Source organism: Grus americana, chromosome 17, assembly GCF_028858705.1.
Source record: "Grus americana isolate bGruAme1 chromosome 17, bGruAme1.mat, whole genome shotgun sequence".
Lineage (NCBI taxonomy): Eukaryota > Metazoa > Chordata > Aves > Gruiformes > Gruidae > Grus > Grus americana.
The window spans coordinates 261091-279288 of record NC_072868.1 but is presented as its reverse complement, the minus strand read 5'-3'; the positions used below and the strand labels follow the sequence as shown (position 1 = coordinate 279288).

At 52.7% G+C, this 18198-nt stretch overlaps 2 protein-coding genes across 6 annotated transcripts in view; both read left to right on the top strand.

Moving 5' to 3' along the window:
* Positions 1 to 10212, top strand: part of LOC129214452 (fer-1-like protein 4) — a 46859-nt gene extending 36647 nt beyond the window's left edge. For all 3 annotated transcript variants that reach the window (XM_054846048.1, XM_054846047.1, XM_054846045.1), the window contains 9 exons: positions 66 to 236; positions 1011 to 1165; positions 2917 to 3095; positions 4155 to 4240; positions 5198 to 5296; positions 5589 to 5830; positions 7501 to 7781; positions 8490 to 8590; positions 9108 to 10212. In XM_054846048.1, coding sequence (XP_054702023.1) covers positions 66 to 236; positions 1011 to 1165; positions 2917 to 3095; positions 4155 to 4240; positions 5198 to 5296; positions 5589 to 5830; positions 7501 to 7781; positions 8490 to 8590; positions 9108 to 9288 — 1495 coding nt within the window. In that variant the 3' untranslated portion in view covers positions 9289 to 10212. The remainder of the gene's footprint in view (positions 1 to 65; positions 237 to 1010; positions 1166 to 2916; positions 3096 to 4154; positions 4241 to 5197; positions 5297 to 5588; positions 5831 to 7500; positions 7782 to 8489; positions 8591 to 9107) is intronic.
* A 751-nt stretch (positions 10213 to 10963) lies between these two features.
* The window catches only part of LOC129214453 (arf-GAP with SH3 domain, ANK repeat and PH domain-containing protein 2-like), a 28681-nt gene continuing 21446 nt past the window's right edge, over positions 10964 to 18198 (top strand). Inside the window, exons 1-4 of one of the 3 annotated variants that reach the window (XM_054846049.1) lie at positions 10964 to 11381; positions 17103 to 17175; positions 17475 to 17620; positions 18069 to 18143. In XM_054846049.1, coding sequence (XP_054702024.1) covers positions 11256 to 11381; positions 17103 to 17175; positions 17475 to 17620; positions 18069 to 18143 — 420 coding nt within the window. In that variant the 5' untranslated portion in view covers positions 10964 to 11255. Of the gene's footprint in view, positions 11382 to 17102; positions 17176 to 17474; positions 17621 to 18068; positions 18144 to 18198 lie in introns of those variants that run through there. The other 2 variants (XM_054846051.1, XM_054846050.1) reach the window with 2 other exon arrangements.

Sequence of the window (18198 nt, the reverse complement as noted above, 5' to 3'; positions counted from 1 at the left end):
GCAAAGCATGTGTTTTATTTCCATCCTCTTTGCTAATTGCACTCTCCCCATCTGCTTCTGTCCAGAGTTGTGGAGCTGACAGTCTCCTTTCCCATGGAATCGGAACTCACTGTGGCAATATTCGATCATGATTTGGTTGGATCTGATGATCTGATTGGGGAGACCAAGATTGACTTGGAGAATCGATTCTACAGCAAGCATAGGGCCAACTGTGGAGTGGCTTCTCAGTACGACATGTAGGTCCTAGTGTGACACATTAGGGCTATGAGATGCAATCTTCTTGCCTACCATTTGGGTGGGTAACAGAGCACCTCTAGTTTTGCAGGATGGAGCGTGCATCCACAGTATCTTTTGAGCAGGTGCTCCACAGATTCGCAAGTTACACGGATGACTTCATCTCCTTTAGACTCCTGTCAGCTTCCTGTGATAACTCTAATTCCTACTGCGGACTAATATATTTTGCATACAGTAGCAAAAAATTCTTTAATGCTTTCATATTGGTATTCTGTGAGAAAAGTGCTCACTTGACATTGATGTGGTTTGACCTCTTTCAGAAAGTAGGGTGGTTTCTCTGGCAGTATCTAATTCTGTGAGCAGCAAGACTCATGACATCTATTTTCCTTTGGCCTCATTCATTATGGATTCTCTGGCGTCTTTGGCCAGTTTTCTGTAAACTCCTACGGCTATTGGAGAATTAGCTGTGGGCATGGACTTGAGTCCCCAGCACTGCTAAAATCTTTCTCCTGTTTGCAAGCTGCAGGTGGAATTGCTCCTGTTGCTGCTCTGAAGCTAACAGTTCTGTGGGGTGCAAGCCTGGCTTCTTCTGTGGGAGGAGAGCTTTTAAGCTTTTCATTCATTAAGCTTTTCTGTGCCTCTGGTTTTCCCAGTGACAATCTGAGCAGGGGTGGCATAGCCTGTGCTGTTGGGAAGGCAGGGTGTTTCACAGCCTAGGAAAAAACCCCTATTGTGTCTAAGCTGAAGATGTTCTCAATGTTCTCCCTTCCACGCAGAAACGGCTACAACATGTGGCGAGATGCTTTCAAGCCCACACACATCTTGGATAGTTTATGCAAGAAAAACTCGCTCCCTGCAGCAGAGTATAGACAGGAGGACGTCAAAGTGGACAATAAAATATTCAAGGTCCCTCCAGAGGCTTTTCCTCAAGGTACAGAGGGCTTGGAGAACAATGGCTGCAACCCAACAACTTCTCTTCCCTGAAGTGTCCAGGATGGCTGCCCCCACTCTGTGCCCTGCATGGCCCAGCTTTCCGGGTCATTGCGAGGAGCATCTTTGGCGCTCAGTGGCCTGGTTTCAGTAGATGACGGTGTTGCACAGGGGAAAGACATGGTCCAGGCCATTAGGTCCCAAAGGGGCTTCCCAGGCAGTGGGTGGAGCAAAGTAAACCCGCTTGCACGGCAGTGTTGTGCATGGGGATGTGATGGCTTGTGCAGCCAGAGACAGTGTAGCTCATTCTGGTGGCTGACACTGGCACGAAGCTGTACCTCCATCTGCTTGTGCCCACCATCAGCAAGATACTGGCATACTATTTTTTCTTCTTTTTTTGGGGGGGAGATGTGGTGTGTGCTTTTTCAGTCTCCTTTCCTGTTTTTAGCTGGCTTTGTCCTTCAGGGATGCTCTCTGCTTCTAGTGACTTTTGGTGCCTTGGGTGACTCCCCACTGCTCTTCACTACTGTTAATTTCCTCCTTGTGGGCAGCTTCTGCTTCTTGTTTGCTGTTTTTCTTTCCTCCTCACTGGCATTACAAACCCTGAGCCAGGGCCATGGATGTCCAAGAACACTGCAGCCTTTCATGCCCTCTGCCAGCAGTGATGGAGAACTTCCCTGAGCACAGTCCTGTCCCTGCTGTGCACATTCCCTCCAGTGGCCAACACCTGTGCAATCGAATCCAGCCTGGAGGAAAGGATGGAGCAGATGTGGCCTGCTTGTGGATGGCTGGGTCCTGCAAGACAATGCTATGTAGCCTGTATGAAGGATGATCCCTGTGTCTGACCTTGCCCAGAGACGGAGGACCTACACGTGTGGCCAACTTTACCTTCTGCTTATTTCAGTGTTGCTGTTCCTCAGCTTTCCACTGGCCTCTGCGGCTTATGTCATGAAGGGGAAAGAAATCATGCTCAGGAGAGGGCAAGGAGCTTCCAAAAGCCCTTTTTCCCTTTTCTTAGGTCACTGGGTAGCTGGGAAGGAAGAAAGGAGGTGCTCTCCTGGTGTTCCCCTGAGAGCCGTCTCTGGTTCAAACGTGGCTGCAATTGGTGTCCTGTGAACCTCAGCTGTGCTCAGGCACTGCTTGGGATGGTTTCAGTCTCAGGCTGATCTCCCAAGGGCAGACGCTCTCCATAAACTCAGGGGTGGGTGGTCATTGTGTCCTCACCTGTTGGTTCCTGCTTTTCTCCCCACCAGCAGGATTTGGTCTTGAACTGCCATTTGGCTTCACTCTGCCAAATAAGTCAATCACACAGACTGTTAATTAATGGAGAGCACAGCTGCGTGTCACTGTCAAGTGACAAGTGGTGCTTTCCTGGAGCACTTCTAGGGCAAAACCTCTCATCCATGGATCTGCCACAGAGACATGGGGACTTAAACTGCCCCAGAATGTCACATCCTCCTCAGTGTTCCCTGGATCCTTTTCCCAGGGCCATAGTAAATTATTTTTTTGCTCTTTTCCTCTTATTTCTCTTAGCTTGTTTGTCTTCCTGCCTACAGTTTTCCTCATCACTGCAACATATTGGACTCATTCCCTTCATTTTTGCCCTCCTGCTTCTCCCCATTTTGTTTTTTGGGGGAGGTGCTTGTTTGCCCAGTCCATTGTCTTTCCTTACTTGTGCCTGTGAATGACATCCTGATGTGGCTCTTGCCAGCCAGATGCCTTCATCTTCTACCTGGCTGTGTCCTGCTGCAGAGACCTCTGTGAGAAACAAGAGAGGAGTGGCAGATGAGAACTGGTCAGCGGATGATGAACATAAGGCTTTGTACGTCCTGCAACACTGGGAAGAGATGCCAAGATACGGGTACAAGCTGGTACCAGAGCACGTGGAGATCCGGTCCCTGTACAACCCAGAGAACCCTGGGCTCGTGCAGGTGAGATGTGTTTCCTTGCCCAGCCTAGACATTGCTCTGGGGAAGGACCATTGGGGCAGCTGTTTCCCAGCTCCCTGACTGGTCCCCTGTTGTCTCTTCATCATGGCATGAATCCCATGCATTGCCCTTTCCTGGGTGGGCGACTGGAGCTGTGTCTGTGGATGGCTGGCCCTGCTATGAAGTGAGGACTGTTGGCCTTGGGTGTCCTTTGCTCAGATCCACCCTCTAACCTCTCATGGTGCTTCTGAACACCCTTTCCTCAAGGGACTTCTGTCCATTGATGTTGTGGTCACAATGCTGGTGGCCCAGAGTCCTTCCTGTCTCCTCAGGCCATGTAGCACTGCTCTGCTGAGGATGCTGTGTGGGTGGCAAGGGACCTGCTCTGCCTTCTCAGCCCTGCCACCATGCACCACAGTGGGTGGTAGTGTCCTTGCCTATCCCTGCCTCTTCCTCTGATTTGTCCCCTGTTGCTGCTGCTTTGCTCCCCTGCCAGAGCCCTGTTCTGCCCCCTTGGCTCCTCCCTGGGGGCATGACGTAACCGCTGGCCAGAGGAGAAACACTCCTCAGTTTTATGCAGTGCAGTGATCTGAGCTCAACCATTTCAATGTCCTGCACTGAACACCTCCTGTTCCCTCAGGTGCCTGGGGTTTGCAACAAAGCAGAGCTCTGCCATCACTCTGGCTTTGGTCGGCTTTGGAAATGCACGTGGGGAGGGGAAGATCAGACCCATCACTTTTTAGTTTTCTTGGTTATGCTGAAGTGTTGCATCATCATATGCTTCTTGTTAAGACAGAGGGAAACGTTTGCCTCTGAAACACTCAGTTCAGCTGAAATGGTTTTTCTTGGGAGCAAGGTGGGGAGGGAAATAAGTAATTTTTGGTAGTTTTCATTTTTTCCCTATCTAAAATCCAGTCACGTGTCACTCTGAAGCACTGGGGATGGAGAGAGCCAAGCAGTAGCTTTCTGGTGAGAGCTTTCCTTGCAGGACCAAGCCTTGCTCCTTAAAGAGCTGGGGGGTGGTCTGTCTTTTGAAGTCTCTCTGCTGTCTTCTCTTGTCAGGGCTCCTTGCACATGTGGATCGACATGTTCCCAAACGATGTCCCCGCACCACCACCTGTCAACATCAAGCCACGACTGCCTGTCAGGTAGCACCCATGGGAGCGGGGCTGGGGCTGGTGATCCTGCATGGAGGGTCACTCTCCCTCTCCATGCCTGGCAGGATGTGCCACAGAGTCCTGCACAGGCTGACAGTCTGTGCTAGCCTGGCATGCAGCCCTCCTCTCTGCTTCAGCTCTGGCCATGGGATCGTCTCTTGGGTGTATCAGCACGGGGCATAAGCGCTTCAGCTGCACAAATGTTTGTGAAGGGCAGGGTAATCTCTCTATGGCTGGACGTGAAGGTGATACAAACCTACTCATCTAGCTCTATTTTGGCTATTAGACAGATGTCCTCTGGGTGCCTGGAGAGGTGAAGTTGAAGGAGGAGATCTGCTGTTTTCAGTGATCTAATGGGGCTATTGAGATGGAGGGTCTAGATTCTTCTCAGAGGTGCACATGAAAGGACAAGAGATAATGGACACAAACTGCAGCAAGGGAAACTCCAACTGGATAGAGGGAAAACATTTCCCCAGTGAGAGTGAAGCTACCCTGGGATAGGGACGGAGTGACCCAGAGAGGTTCTGGGATATCTGTCCTTGGAGATATTCAGAACTCATGCAGACAAGGCCCTGAGCAATCTGATCTACTATGAAGTTCGAGCAAGAGGTTGGAGCAGAGACTGCAGAGGTCCCCTCCTGCCTGAGCCTTTCTGTGCTCCTATAGCTAGGTCTTGCTGGGTTGGTTTCCCACACCCCAGGGATTTACTTTGCAATAGCTGCCTGTTTTGACGGTGGGTGTTAGTCCTGTGGAGTTGTAGACCCCAGGAAGGGCTTTGTGCATGGCAGCGAGACTGCTGGGCTGTGCTTGGCCAGAGGAGCCCTGGCAGGGGACCACAATGCTAGGAGAGCTCAAGTGCTGCTGCTCTGTCGGTGTGGGCTTGACCTGCCCTCCCAGGCCCCAGGGGCAAGAGCATGTGTCTCACTCACCCCTGTGTCCTTCCCACAGCTACGAGCTGCGTGTGATTATCTGGAACACGGACAGTGTGATCCTTGATGATGTCAACCCAGTAACGGGAGAGCCTTCCAGTGACATCTACGTGAAAAGGTCTGAGGGAGCCAGAGGGAGGCCAGAGCCTGGCTGTCCTGCTCCCTGCCCTGCCCCGCACCCTCCCTGCCTCCTCTGAACCTCTGTTCTTCCCTGCCTCAGCATGAGGTACCCCACTCCAGTCCCCTGCATGGACTGCTGTACCCCCAAAGATGTTGGTCAGATGTTGGTCTGGTTTGGCTCTTTGACTCTTCCTTTCCTGCTACCCTGTGGGTTTCAGCCCCTCCATCCTTCTGCTCTGCCTTTGGGGCTGGCTGACAGGGGGTAGGAGATAACGGAGTTTCTCCTGCAGCTGGATAAAGGGTCTTGACCACGACAAGCAGGAGACAGATGTTCACTTTAACTCCTTGACTGGGGAGGGCAATTTCAACTGGAGGTTCATCTTCCGCTTCAACTATCTCCCAACCGAGAAGGAGATTACCTACAAGAAGAAGGACTCTGTCTTCTCTGTGGAGGAATCAGAATTTCGGGAACCGGCTGTTCTGGTCCTCCAGGTCTGGGATTACGACAGGATTTCAGCTAATGACTTTCTAGGTATGGTGTGACCTGCTGGAAGTGGGGTGGCCTGTCCCTCACCTTGCTGGAGTATTGCAGTGTTTCCCCTGGCTCCCAGCCCTCTGAGAAGGGATGCCAGGAGCATCAGATTAAGCTCTTCAGCTCAGCAGTCACCTGGGCTGGTTTTTCACATGTGAGCTATAGGCAGAGCCTATACAGACATGTTGAGTTTGCATGGGGGCTTGGAGCTCCCCCGCTGCTCTGGTACTTCCCAGTAACCAGCCCTGTTGAGCTGGGTATGCAGCAGGGCCTGGTGATGAAGCTGGGCTGGTGGTGATTCTGCCTACACTACGCTAGCACAAACGCTGCTGCTTCTTTCCTGCTTCAGCTGCCATCCCCAAGTTTGTAACGTTCTGTTCAGTTTTGTCCCTCCCTTCTTCAAACTTTGGCCTCCCCATTAAAAAGCAGCCCCTTTGACCTACTGTCTCTTGGGAAGGATAAAACTCTCTTTATTCGTCAACCTTCCATGGTGTATTTAAAGGGCTTTATCTCCATGAGGCACTTCCAATGGTGACTGGTTCAGCCATGCTACTCAGGCACTGAAAAAAGTGTTAGACAGCAATCTCAACGATTCCTGGCAGGTACAATCCCAGACACTTCTGACAGGAAAGGGCTTCTGCAGTCTTTATTGCAATCTCCTGCTCCAAGCAGGGCTAGTTGCAATGTAGGTCAGGTTGCTCTGGGCCTTGTCTGGGTGACTTTTGAGTATCTCCAAGGATGGAGATCCCAGCACCCTTCTGGGCCCCTTTTCCTGGCTACACCGTTCTCATAATTCTCATTTTTTTTTACTTGCAGCAGCCTTACATGCTTTCATCATCCACTTCTGAGAAGAGTCTAGCTCCATCTGCTCTATTGCTTCCTCTAGGCTGAGAGATGCAGTAAGATCTCTCCCTTCACCTCTCTTCTCTGGGCTGAACATGCATGGGTCTCCCAACCCATCTTGCTATGGCACATACTGTAGCCTTGACCATCTCAGCCACTGGGCTCTCTCTCTAGTTAGTTGACATCTTTCTTGTGTTGGGACCCCAAAACTGGACACTGTATCCAGATGCAGTCTCACCAAAGCTGAGCAGAGGAGAACACCCTCATCCCTTGGTTGCTGGCTATGCTTTTGACAATGCAGACCAGTACATGGTAAGACTGATTTGTTGCAGGGGCTCAGTGCCAAAGTGGACTGGAGCTCCTTCCAAGGAGGACAGGGGCGCAAGGCCAAGCAGTGAAATGAACTGAGGCTGTTTCAGATGTCAGACAGGCATGAAACCTTTAAAGAGTTTCCCAGATTTTACAAATTTTTATTGACTTTTGCAAGAATGAGAGGGAAAGAGGAGCTTGGACATGTGAAAAGAGCAGAGTGGGACATGGCAAAGGAGTGAAAAGAACCCACTGTACCACACACAAACCAGACTGGCCCCATCAGAGATGAGACAAGAGCTGTGGCTTCTGCTTCTCAGTCTCTAACTCTGGGGCTGGTCCTTTCTTATGCTGAGCTTCAGGTTCTCCACCTGTAAATGTGCAGGACTCTGCTAGATTATTGCAGCGTCTGGGACCTGCTTGTGGTGGTGGGAGCGTGGCTGAGACAGAAAGCCAAATGGTGTGTGGGACTGACCCCAGGATTTCACCATGAGCTCTCCTCTTCACTGTGCCTGCAGGCTCCATTGAGTTGAAGCTGCATGACATGGTACGGGCAGCCAAGAGCTCAGAGCATTGCACCATCAAGATGGCCAAGGAGAATGCAACACCTCGCTTCTCCATCTTCCGAAACAAGCGCATGAGGGGCTGGTGGCCCTTCATCAAACTCAAAGATCAAGAAGACAAGGAGAGAGAGGAGAGGGAGGACAAGCAGAAGAAGAAGAAGAAGAAGTGGAGCAGCTCAGTCAGACCAGAGGACGTGGAGTTCACAGACCCCAGTGGGAACAAGTACCTCCTGATGGTAAGGCAGGCTGCTGGCACAGGTGAGCAGAGTGTTTTGCCTCTGCCTTGACATGGCAACCTGTCCTGCATGCACCTAACCTACAGAGGCAGCAATGACCCAGCTACCCAGGACTGTGTGCAGGGTCCTGGAGACTTGTCCCATCTGCTGCAAATCCAATACTTCATCCACTCAGAAGTGCCAGTGGTGGCATGCAGCAGGTATCCAACTTCACGTCTTCCTCTGAGCTTCCTGTAGAGCAGTGCTCAGTGAGGGGAGCAAAGCAAGAGGCACGTGGCTCCCCATCAACTAGACAGGACAGCAGCAAAAGCTTGTCCTAGGGTCTCTGCGTACCCCAGACAGGCAGGTGTCAACTGTCCCAGGGCAGATGTGCTGCTGGTGGCCCTGCTAGTGGACCATTGTTTGTCCCCAAGGGTGAGTTTTGCTCAGTGCTGGGGTGGGAGGCAGCAGACAAATCCAGATAGCTGGGGAGTGCATTGCCATTCAGTGCCTCGTCTGCAAAACAGCTAGTGTCTGGCCAGGCCATGGTTTCCGCTGGCTGCAAAGTGAGAAACTCTGTAGCTAATGCCTGGGGAGAAAAGTTAATTGCTCTGACCATCTGTAAGTGCTACTGGGAGAAAAATATGCAGTCCTGGCTGGGCATGTGGTCAGCAGGCTGGTCTGCAAAGCAACACGTGTGGTTGTGGCTCAGATGTGTTCCCCCTCCAGGGTAAGGTGGAAGCAGAGTTCCAGCTGCTGACTGTGGAGGAGGCTGAGAAAAGTCCTGTTGGTTTGGGCCGAAAAGAGCCTGAACCCCTGGAAAAGCCCAGGTGAGTATCTGTGTTACCACCTTTCACATGGATGAACAGTGCCATGTTTTCAGCAGCTGTTTGTGTGGCGACAGGGAGCATCTGCTTGTCAGGAGCTGAGAGTAATCCATGAGGCCCTGAGCCGTGGGGTCTGCAGGACTGGGGCTGCCAGGGCTTCCCAGAGCTTGAGTGGGTCCGGCAGGACTTGTGGCTGCAGCGTCTGGGCCAGGGCTGATCTCAGTGAGGTACTCAAGGCAGCTACGCCATAACATTGCTTGTACAAAAAGGGCGGCTCTGGTTTAACCGTGTGAACGGACCTGTTAGCCACGTGGGTGCAGAACAGCTCTGCGGGGGCTGTCCTGAGGCTCAGGTCCTGTTGTCTCCAGTGCTTTCATGGGCATGGTAGTTACTGCAGCCCCTAGGGTGATCCTGTCTGGAAGCAGCAGGAAGAGCTGGCAGCCCATGAGGGTGGCAGGGCACCAAGGTGCTGCTCTGTGGATTGAGCCTGTGCTTATCTATTCTTCCCTTCTTGTTCCAGCCGGCCAAAAACTTCTTTCAACTGGTTTGTGAATCCCATGAAGACCTTCGTGTTCTTTATCTGGAAGCGGTATAAGAAATACATAATTTTGCTGTTCATTGTTGCTGTTCTGACCATCTTCCTGGTTCTTTTGATCTACACCATGCCTGGATACATCAGCGAGAAGATCATCAGTGGATAAATGCTCTCCAGCACAGGATGACTCAAAGATGGGGTGATTATTGCAGGAATCAAGACTGGACCAGAAAGTTTAAGGAAGTCCTGCAGGTGCAGAAGCAACCTTCAGAGTGAAAGACCTGCAGAAGTGGCCTCTCTTTGGGGAGTCACGTTTCATGCTAAATACCCATGAGGTGCTAAGAAATCAAGTAACCAACCTACTAAATAAGGCAAACTCCTTGAAGGACAGTTATAGCTTTGGGGAAGAAATGTTCTTTTTGGGACTGGCGTGGGAGGGTGGGAAAATGGGTTCTGCTGGTGCTGTCCCCACAGACATGGCAGCTGAAACCAGCTCTTGCCATTGAGAGTGATTCTGGCAGAGATGGGGACATACAGAGCCATCCATGCCATGGATTGACAACACTTGGCACTTCCCAGGTCTTTGCCTGAAGAGTTGAAAACACATTGTGTGCAGGGGGAAGGCAGGTCTGGTGGAGGGTCCTGGTTGGAGGTAGGACCTGGAAGACCTTTGAATGGGGCTCCCCAGGGAGAAGGACGACAGAGCCAAGGTGGCCATGAGCTTCCTGCCATGCCAAGAGCACAGGAACAGCTCTTGGAGTCGGCTCTGGACGTGGTAGCACTCTCCAGGACATGGAGTTTCTGGTTATCACTCCTTACAAGCTGCTAGCTTTTCCTGCATGTGCTGGGTTGGATTCAGGCTTCAGACTTCATTTTGGCTCTTCATTTCCACAGGAGTAAAAACTCCTTGGCTGCTGTCTCTGATGCTGCCTGTGTTTTGCAGCTGCTTTCTGCTGCAGGCAGTCCTTGCTGATGCCCCTTTGCCCTTACTCCCAGATAGCACAGCGCTGCGACATCAGCATGGGGTCATCAGCATGACTGTATCGTGGTGTTGGGCTGATGTAAATTAAATGAGACTTGTTCTCAGCATGGTCTCTGGTGCCCCAGGGTTCCTGTCTTCCGCACAGACAAGCCCTGACATGATCTGATCTCAAGTGGAGTTGCTTCACCCTGAGTTTTGACAGGACAGATTCCTTCTGAGGGGTCTCATCCTGGTGCAGGAAATGATGTTCAGAGGGACCATTGTGTTTCCGAAGAAATTAACTGACAACAGGGTTTTACAGTGAAAACAGCGGCCTGATTGTCTTTTGAATGGGGCAGGAATAGAGTAAGTTTTGGGAAGAAAACTGGCTCGGTGGAGCCAGGCAGGCAGGTGAGGAGCAAGTGAGGACTCTGGCTGGACCTGAAGCCAGCAGTGAGTGTGGGGCAGATGCGGTGCTCCCCTCGGGGGGCCAGAGGTCAGCTGCTGGGTGGGGGTCCCAGAATGGCAAAGGGGGAGCCCTCTGTCCCCAGGGCACCCTTGGCTGCAGGGGGAGCAAAACAGGCTGCAAGGGGCTCAGGTCACGCAGCACCCGCATGGGGGTAGAGCGGAGCCCTGGGCTGCCACAGTGCTGTGTCGCCCCCGGCTTCCTGTAGAGCCTGTCGCGTGAGACATTGCCTTCCCAAACGGTGTCCAGTGCACCCCAGTAGTGCCCAGTGCACACCAGCACACCTGGTGCACCCCAGCAGTGACGGGTCCATGCCAGCGAGCTCAGTACACCCCAGCTCGCCTGGTGCACATCACCAGGCGGCTCCTTGGCTCTTGCAGCCATGCTCAGCTACATTTTCCACCACACCACCAGGCTGGGGCTCCCTGTGACTCAAAACGTGTCTGCCTCAGACTTCCTCAAAATATTTCAGCTTATAATTGCAGGATTTGTAGCTGTGCTGCTGTGTGCCTGGTGCGCGGGTGTGTGTCAGTGTGTGCACACTGGGGCGTGTGCGTGTTTGTTCAGGGTGTGGGTGTGCAAGGCGAGGGGCTCCATCCTGCCTTCACTGCTGGCTGCAGCATGACCCCAGCCCCCTGCCCAGCCCTGGTGTGACTGCGGTGACGGCCGGCAGTTCCCCTTCCTGGCGCCACCTCACCACGGCACCATGGCGGCCCTCATCTCGGTGTGCGACTTTGTGCGGCAGGTGCAGGAGGACCTCAGCTCGCCCACCACCTCTGCCTTCGTGAGCCACATGGGCCGCTGCAAGGCCACTGCCAACAGCCTGGAGGAGGTGAGCAGGGGCGGGGGCTGCGGGGGCGCACCCCGAGGGCCTGGGAGGGCCGTTCCCATTGAGGTCCTGCAGGATCTGAACCCCAGTTCAGGCATCACCATATTGTCTGTCACTGTGAATGGAGAGTGGTGCAAGTGTGTTCGGGTGTTTGCAAAACAGTCAGTGTTTGGCAAAGGCTTGTGACGGGTCGTGGTGGCCAGGCGACAGGCATCAGTTGGTGGGGACAAGAGCAAAGGGGGAGAGGCTTTGTGGCTGACACCAAACGGTAAAGAAAGGAGAGAACCCTTTGACCAGACAAGTATCAAACTAAAAGCAAAACAAAAAAGCGAAAAGAAGTTCTTGGGGGCAGCAGGTTTCCTCACTTGTCCAGAGTTAAGCTGTGGGATATGCTGATGTGGGATGTTTGGAGCCCAAATGCATGAATGGTTCCAAAAATTCATAGAGCTGGGGTGAGATCTCGCTGCTGAGCACAGCATCCGATGCAAAGCTTATTTGGGCCAAATGCCTTTGTTTTCTGACCAATGGCAAAAGCCAGAAGACCCTGATAGGCATCATCAGGTGCGGGAGGGGAAGGGGTTGCTGCATGCTGCTGGCATGCGAGGGAGCAAACATCAGAACTTAATGCCCCAGGAAGACTGTGTGTGAGGATAAGATCAGCTCAGTGGAGGGTCCAGGCTTCCTACCGAGAGCATCCCACCACCCACCTATACTCGCCTTGGAATGTAGCTGAAAACTACAGCCACTATAGTGTAACCATCACGCGGGCCTATTCCTGGACAAATCAAGGTCCTGACAGCCCCCCACCCCCCCGTGGAAAATATCCATGAGATGTTGTCACTGTGGTGGGACTCTCCGTATGGTGGTCCAGAGGGCTCCAAGCCTCTTGGTGCCTCCTCCTGGTGGGTCTGGTAAGCGTGCTGGGAGCAGCCAAAGTGCACCACAATCATGTCACCTGTCTCATTATTTTGTAGTCCCAGCAGATGAGGGGATGGTGCCCAGGACTCTATCTGGGCATGTCTGTGGGCTGTGACTGCCGCACTGCCCTGGGTTGCCCCAGCGCAGGAGCAGATGGGGAGCTGTGCTCCTGTAGATCATTTTGTCAGTGGTGGTGACTGGGTTTTGTTCTTCTCAGTCCCGCAAAGGCCAGGGCTTGCTCAGGACCCTCTGGGCATGGGGCAATTTCCTTGTGTTGCTTAATTTCCAACTGTTACTCTATCATTTGCACTCCAAGCAAAGCTAAAACTTCAGTCCTTTAAAACAGAGCTGCTACATCAGGAAGCTGTGGTTAGAGAGAAACACTGCTGAACCTTTTCATGTCTGCAGCGCTCCTGGCTTGGGACTTGCATGTCAGTGTGGACGTAAAACTCAGGACACGCTCCTGGTGCTGCGCGGCAGCAGCCCCCACTACAGTCTGCAGGGGATTTGCTGCAGCGAAAGCAGGGAGCGGTGGTGCGAGCCAGGTAGCAGCACTTGTGTAAGCCAGGAGACACAGGGAGATGATTTCATCTTTGGGTGCAGATCAGAGCTGGGCTCAGCAGATAGCAAGGAGAAATTCCAACATCATGGGGTATCCCAAGTTGCTCTTGCTTGGGTGTTGGTGTCAGCAGGAGCTGCCTGTTCTAGAGGAAGGTCCTTCTCTGCCTGCATCAGCGCTGCCTCTGTCTCGCTTCCTCTCTGAGCCTGACACACTCTCACCATGCAGCCAGGTGATGCTGACCAGGCTCTCGCCTGGGACTTAATTCCTTCTGACCTGTGCAGTAGCTTAGCTGCCACCTCTATGTGCTTTCACTGGGAGGAAGACTCCGGTGCTAGAGAAGGGCAAGCAAGATCCTGCAGCTGGGAGCAAAAGCTGAAACTGAAATGAAAAAAGAAATTAGTTGCACTATTTTAGCTGTGACTTAATGAACTACTGGTGTATGTGGCCAAAAGGTGTAGAGAATGCTTGGTCTACATGCTCTCTAAACGCAGCTTGGACATCTTTCTGGAAACCGCCCAGTCCCACACAGGGTATAGGCTCCTCTAATGTTGTCGTGTGAGAGTTAATGCCACGTCTGCTCAGATGATCAGATGATGTGAACTGACGGTCGCTCTCAATCTGAGTTTTTCTGCACTCTTGAAAATTATTGAGAAAGAAGAAGTGTGCTGTGACTCCAGCACCCTGGCAATCACAGATAGGGATGAAACCAGATCTGGAAAAGCTGGAGTCACAGGGTCCTTCCGTTCCTTGGTCTCACCTCTGAAAGGCAGAAATACCAGTGACAGTGACTTTCTGCAGTGGTTCAGCCGTCAGCTTTTATTGATGGCGTGGAGAACTTTGTACAGCAAAGAATCTTCGTGCATGCAAACAGCGGTCAGCAGGTGCCTGCTTGTAACAGAGAGCAGCACCAGTGTGGGGTAAAGCAGTAAACAAAGCAAGAGCCGGTCCCCGAGCAAGGAGAGCCCTGGCGCGGTGTGTGCCGAGCCTGGCAGCGGCATGGGCAGCAGAGGGAAGGAGTGCTGAGCTGCAGGGGGAGGACAGAGGATGTCAGCTGGTTTTTCACTGCTGGAGGCAGGTCCCCAAAGGGGTAGTCGCACATCTCGGCTGAGTGCAGAACTAGATCCGTGCCTGCAAGGCAAACGGATGCAGGTAGAAGTGCAGGCAGGGAAGGGAGCTTGGGGTTTCCTGTGCCAAGTGCCAGATATGTAATTTCCTGCCTTGTGGCCAGCGACTGTACTCGTACACACTTCATGATCCTTGGAGGGAGTGCTGCCTCTTGCAGCTGTGCTCACTGGATGGGGGCAGCCCGGGGAGGTGGGGGTGCCTGTTGGTGATGGCTTCTGGGATGCCATGGAGCAGTCCCACCCTGGTGCTGCTCCTCTGAAGCGGGGAAGCCTGGCCCGAGAGCATTGGCCCAGCAGGCAGGGAATGGTCCCAAAGGTGGGGATGAGTCACTTGTGGACCAAGGTGACACCTTCAGGGAGGGGATTGTCAGGAGAAAGAGGAAGGCCACAGATGTGGGAGGTTTGAGCATCTGTGTGTGGAGAGCTGAATTTCAGGTAAAAGATGAAGTATAAACACAACTGGCATCACAAGGGACCTGGGCAGGCCCCAGGGACATTTTGGGAAGGAGACAGCTGTCCTGGTCTGGGTGTGTCCCAGCAGCAGAGGAGATTGAGGGGGAGAGTCTCTGGAGGCCACTAGGAGGTTGGAGACCAGGGTCTCAGCGGCAGCAGGCTCCACATTGCTCCCTCCATGTGCCATGTACAAGGGTCGACAGGTAAGGGAAGAAGTTGTGTCCAACTGCGTGGCTAAAAATCTGCTGTAGGGTTGAGGAGATGAGAGATATCTGGAACTGGGAAAGTTGCCCTGGTGGAGCCTCTGCAAGGGACATGGGCTTCACCTAAGCCTAAAGGGCTTCACCTGAAGAAGGGTGAAGGGATGCCTAAGGTTAGCGAGATAAATCCCACATGGCAATGGCTCAGACAGCTGCAGGGAGCTGTGGCCCAGGAGGGTACTGTGCCTGCCTCATGGCAGCACTCACAGTAGCCATATGGTTGTGAGGGGGATGTGTTAGTCCTTGGAGTCCTGGATTAACCTAAAGTCATTTTCTGAACATAAGGGTATGAGTGTCTCCAACAGCTTTGCCAAAGGACAATGGTCAGATGCTTCAGGTGCCCTATCCCACCACTGCCTTTCTGACCTTGGCTCATGGAGATCTCTTTGAACCACAATACTGGAGTCCCTGGATTTCCAATGCTTGGTGTGAGCATAGTCCTACTGGTCCTATGTTAATTGCCCCAGGGATCTCTATTTGAGGACTTGGCTGGAAAACCTCAGTCCCAAACTGGGCTGGACAAGAAGCTGCATGAGCATGAGTCAGCCAAGGGCTACGAGGATGATGAGGGGCCTGGAGCATCTCTTGTGTGAGGAAAGGCTGAGAGAGCTGGGGCTGGTTAGTCTGGAGAAGAGAAGCCTGAGAGGGGATCTGATCAACACTTATCAATATCTAAAGGGTGGGTGTCTAGAGGAAGGGGCCAGACTCTTCTCAGTAGTGCCCAGTGACAGGACAAGGAGCAACGGGCACAAACTGGAACACAGGAAGTTCCATCTGAACATGAGGAAAAACTTCTTCCCTCTGAGGGTGACCGAGCACTGGGACAGGCTGCCCGGAGAGGTTGTGGAGTCTCCTTCTCTGGAGAGATTCCAAACCCGCCTGGACACGATCCTGTGCGACCTGCTCTGGGTGATCCTGCTTTGGCAGGGGGCTGGACTAGATGGTCTCCAGAGGTCCCTTCCAACCCCAACCAGTCTGTGAATCTGTGATCCTGTGATTCTGTGCAGGTGCTAAGAGTTGTGGGTGGCAGCTCTTCTCTCAGGAGCAGAAAGTCTGGCAACTCCTGTTTTGGGGTCCATAATTCAAGTTTGCAACGTCCCTGCTGCACTGAAATCTTGAAACGTGCAGGCAGATAAGTTTCTAGCACGATTGTTCCTTGGGTATCTAAACATTTATGGTGACGTCCCTGCATGCCACAGTCTTGCTTGTGCTGACCTACGCAGAGCCTGACTCACATTCTCCCCTACTACACGGGTTCAGCTGCGTGGCTTGTCTGATGTGGTGCACAACGGAGGAAAAAGCCAGTGGTGGTACCACTCCCCTGGGTACCCACTCGACCACTCAGCTGTTAAATAGCCTTAGCTGTAGTGTGCAAGTCCACCCTGAGCTGTTCTTTGCATTTCCAAATTGCTGTAGAGCTGTTTTCTCCCACAAATCAGTGTTTATGGATCTGAAAAGCCTGTAGCCTGTCTTTGAGCTCTGGCACTGTCAAGACAACACTCGGAGCAAAGCCCTTTCACTCCCTACAGGGCCAGCCCAGTGTGGGAGCTGTCAGGGCTCACATCAGTCCAGTGATGGGTCACACCTGAAACACTGTCCCCAGTCAGGAGCGATGTGGAGAAACTAGAGAGGGTCAGTGGATGGTAATAGAGCAGTAGAGCTGGGCTGATTTAGCTGGGTGAAGAGGGGGTGTCTGACAGCAGCCCACAGCTCATCTAAGGGCAGTTATAGGCAATGGTGTCAAGATCTTTTGGGCAGCACCAGATGATGTAACATGCAGCAATAGCCACTTTGTGGCTCAGGAAGTTCAGGTTGGGTGTTGAAAAAAGTTTCTTCTGCAGATGGTGGTGCAGCCCTGCAAGAGGTCACTAGAGAGGTGACCTCCATCCTTGGAAGGTTTCAAAGCCCAACTAAGCAAAGCATAGCCAACCTGATCTGGTATTAACACTCATCCTGCTCCTAACAAGAGATTGCATGAGAACCCTTCCAAGCAGTGCTTATGTGAAATAACATCTGTAATCCAGTCTCTCACAGGCAAAGAGTTTAGATGCCTCCAAACATGCCTTAGCCACCTACGCCTCCTCCTCTCAGCCCAGGAATGACACTGACAGTGATGGAAATACAATTTGTAACTAGCAGTCTCTTGCCACTGAAATCCACGTTTTCTGTCAGTGCTGTATGTTCCTTTTTCTAATATATTTTCCAGTTCTCTCTTAATGCTTCTTTCAGAAGAATATCAGGAAGGCTTGTAGTTACTTAAGATATACATGGACTACTGCCGCTAGATCATCACCTACCTGCTGGCAGGACAGTCCAGCTTGAGGATGCTGAGGCTTGTGCTAAGCCCTGTGGGTTACAGAAATGCACGTATGGATGTAGTCAGTGACCATCTCCTCTGCATTTCTAGGCCTTGGATGCTGACCGAGCTGTGCTGCAGAAGATGAGGAAAGCTGCCAAGGCGGAGCACAGCTGTGGACAAGGTCAGGGCAGACTGGAGCCTCAGGAGGGGGGAGACAGCGATGGATGGATGGATGGATGGATGGATGGATGGATGGATGAGGGGAGTCCTCGCCATGGATTGGGTTGACTGCAGCAGGGAATGTGGGTCTCAGGGGTCCCTATAGCTGGGTGGTAGTGGTGGTGGCAGCAGGAGGCCACAGCAACTGGTTTGGGTGCGTGAACAGAACTGGGCATGGTGACTCCCAGGAGGGAGGCAGAGGTTGGGTGTTCATCCTGACCTTCCCCTTGCACTTACCAGAGACCATCCATGTTCCCCTAGACCTCATCAGCCACCTCGAAGCCCACATTGCTGCTCAGGAGAAGTTCTCAGCCAACTACCAGCTGGAGGGCGAGGAGCAGCTGGCCAGTGCCTTTAGCACCTTTGCTGCCTTGTCCCGGGAGCTGCTGACCGCTGTCAGGAGCCTGGTAGGGAGCTCTGTCCCCTGCATGTACATCAGAGTGGGGACCCTGGCTTGCAAGGGGATGCTGGTAGGGGTCCTCAGGAAGAGCAGCAGGCTCTGGGCCACAGCCTGGAGGTCCAACCTCATCCCCTTCCCCAGACAGAGGCAGGAGGCCATGGCGTGTGGTTGCAGAGCCAGTGGCACAGCCGAGGCCATCTGTGCAGACCTCTGAGGCTGCTCAGAAGAGGCCACTGGAGGTCTCCTGTCCACCATTCCACTTGAAGCTCTCACCAACACTGGATCAGGCTGGCTGTGGCTTTTTCCAGCTTGGTAATTTCCAAGGATGGAGGCTTTCAGCTGACTGTTATCCAAAGCGGTTCCCCCGCAGGTGCACAAACAGCTCTGCTTTCTCTGCACAAGGAGCGGTGCAGGGGTGCGGTGTTAGTGGTGTGATCTCTCTCTTTCCTTTCCAGTGGCAGAGTTTGTACCACAACATTAACTTTTCCCTGGAGTCATTAATAAAGGGTGACATGAAAGAGCTCAAAGGGGTAAGCAGGGGCTGAAAGGGCTGCACCAAGGTGGGGCTGGTAAGTGGGTGGCTGG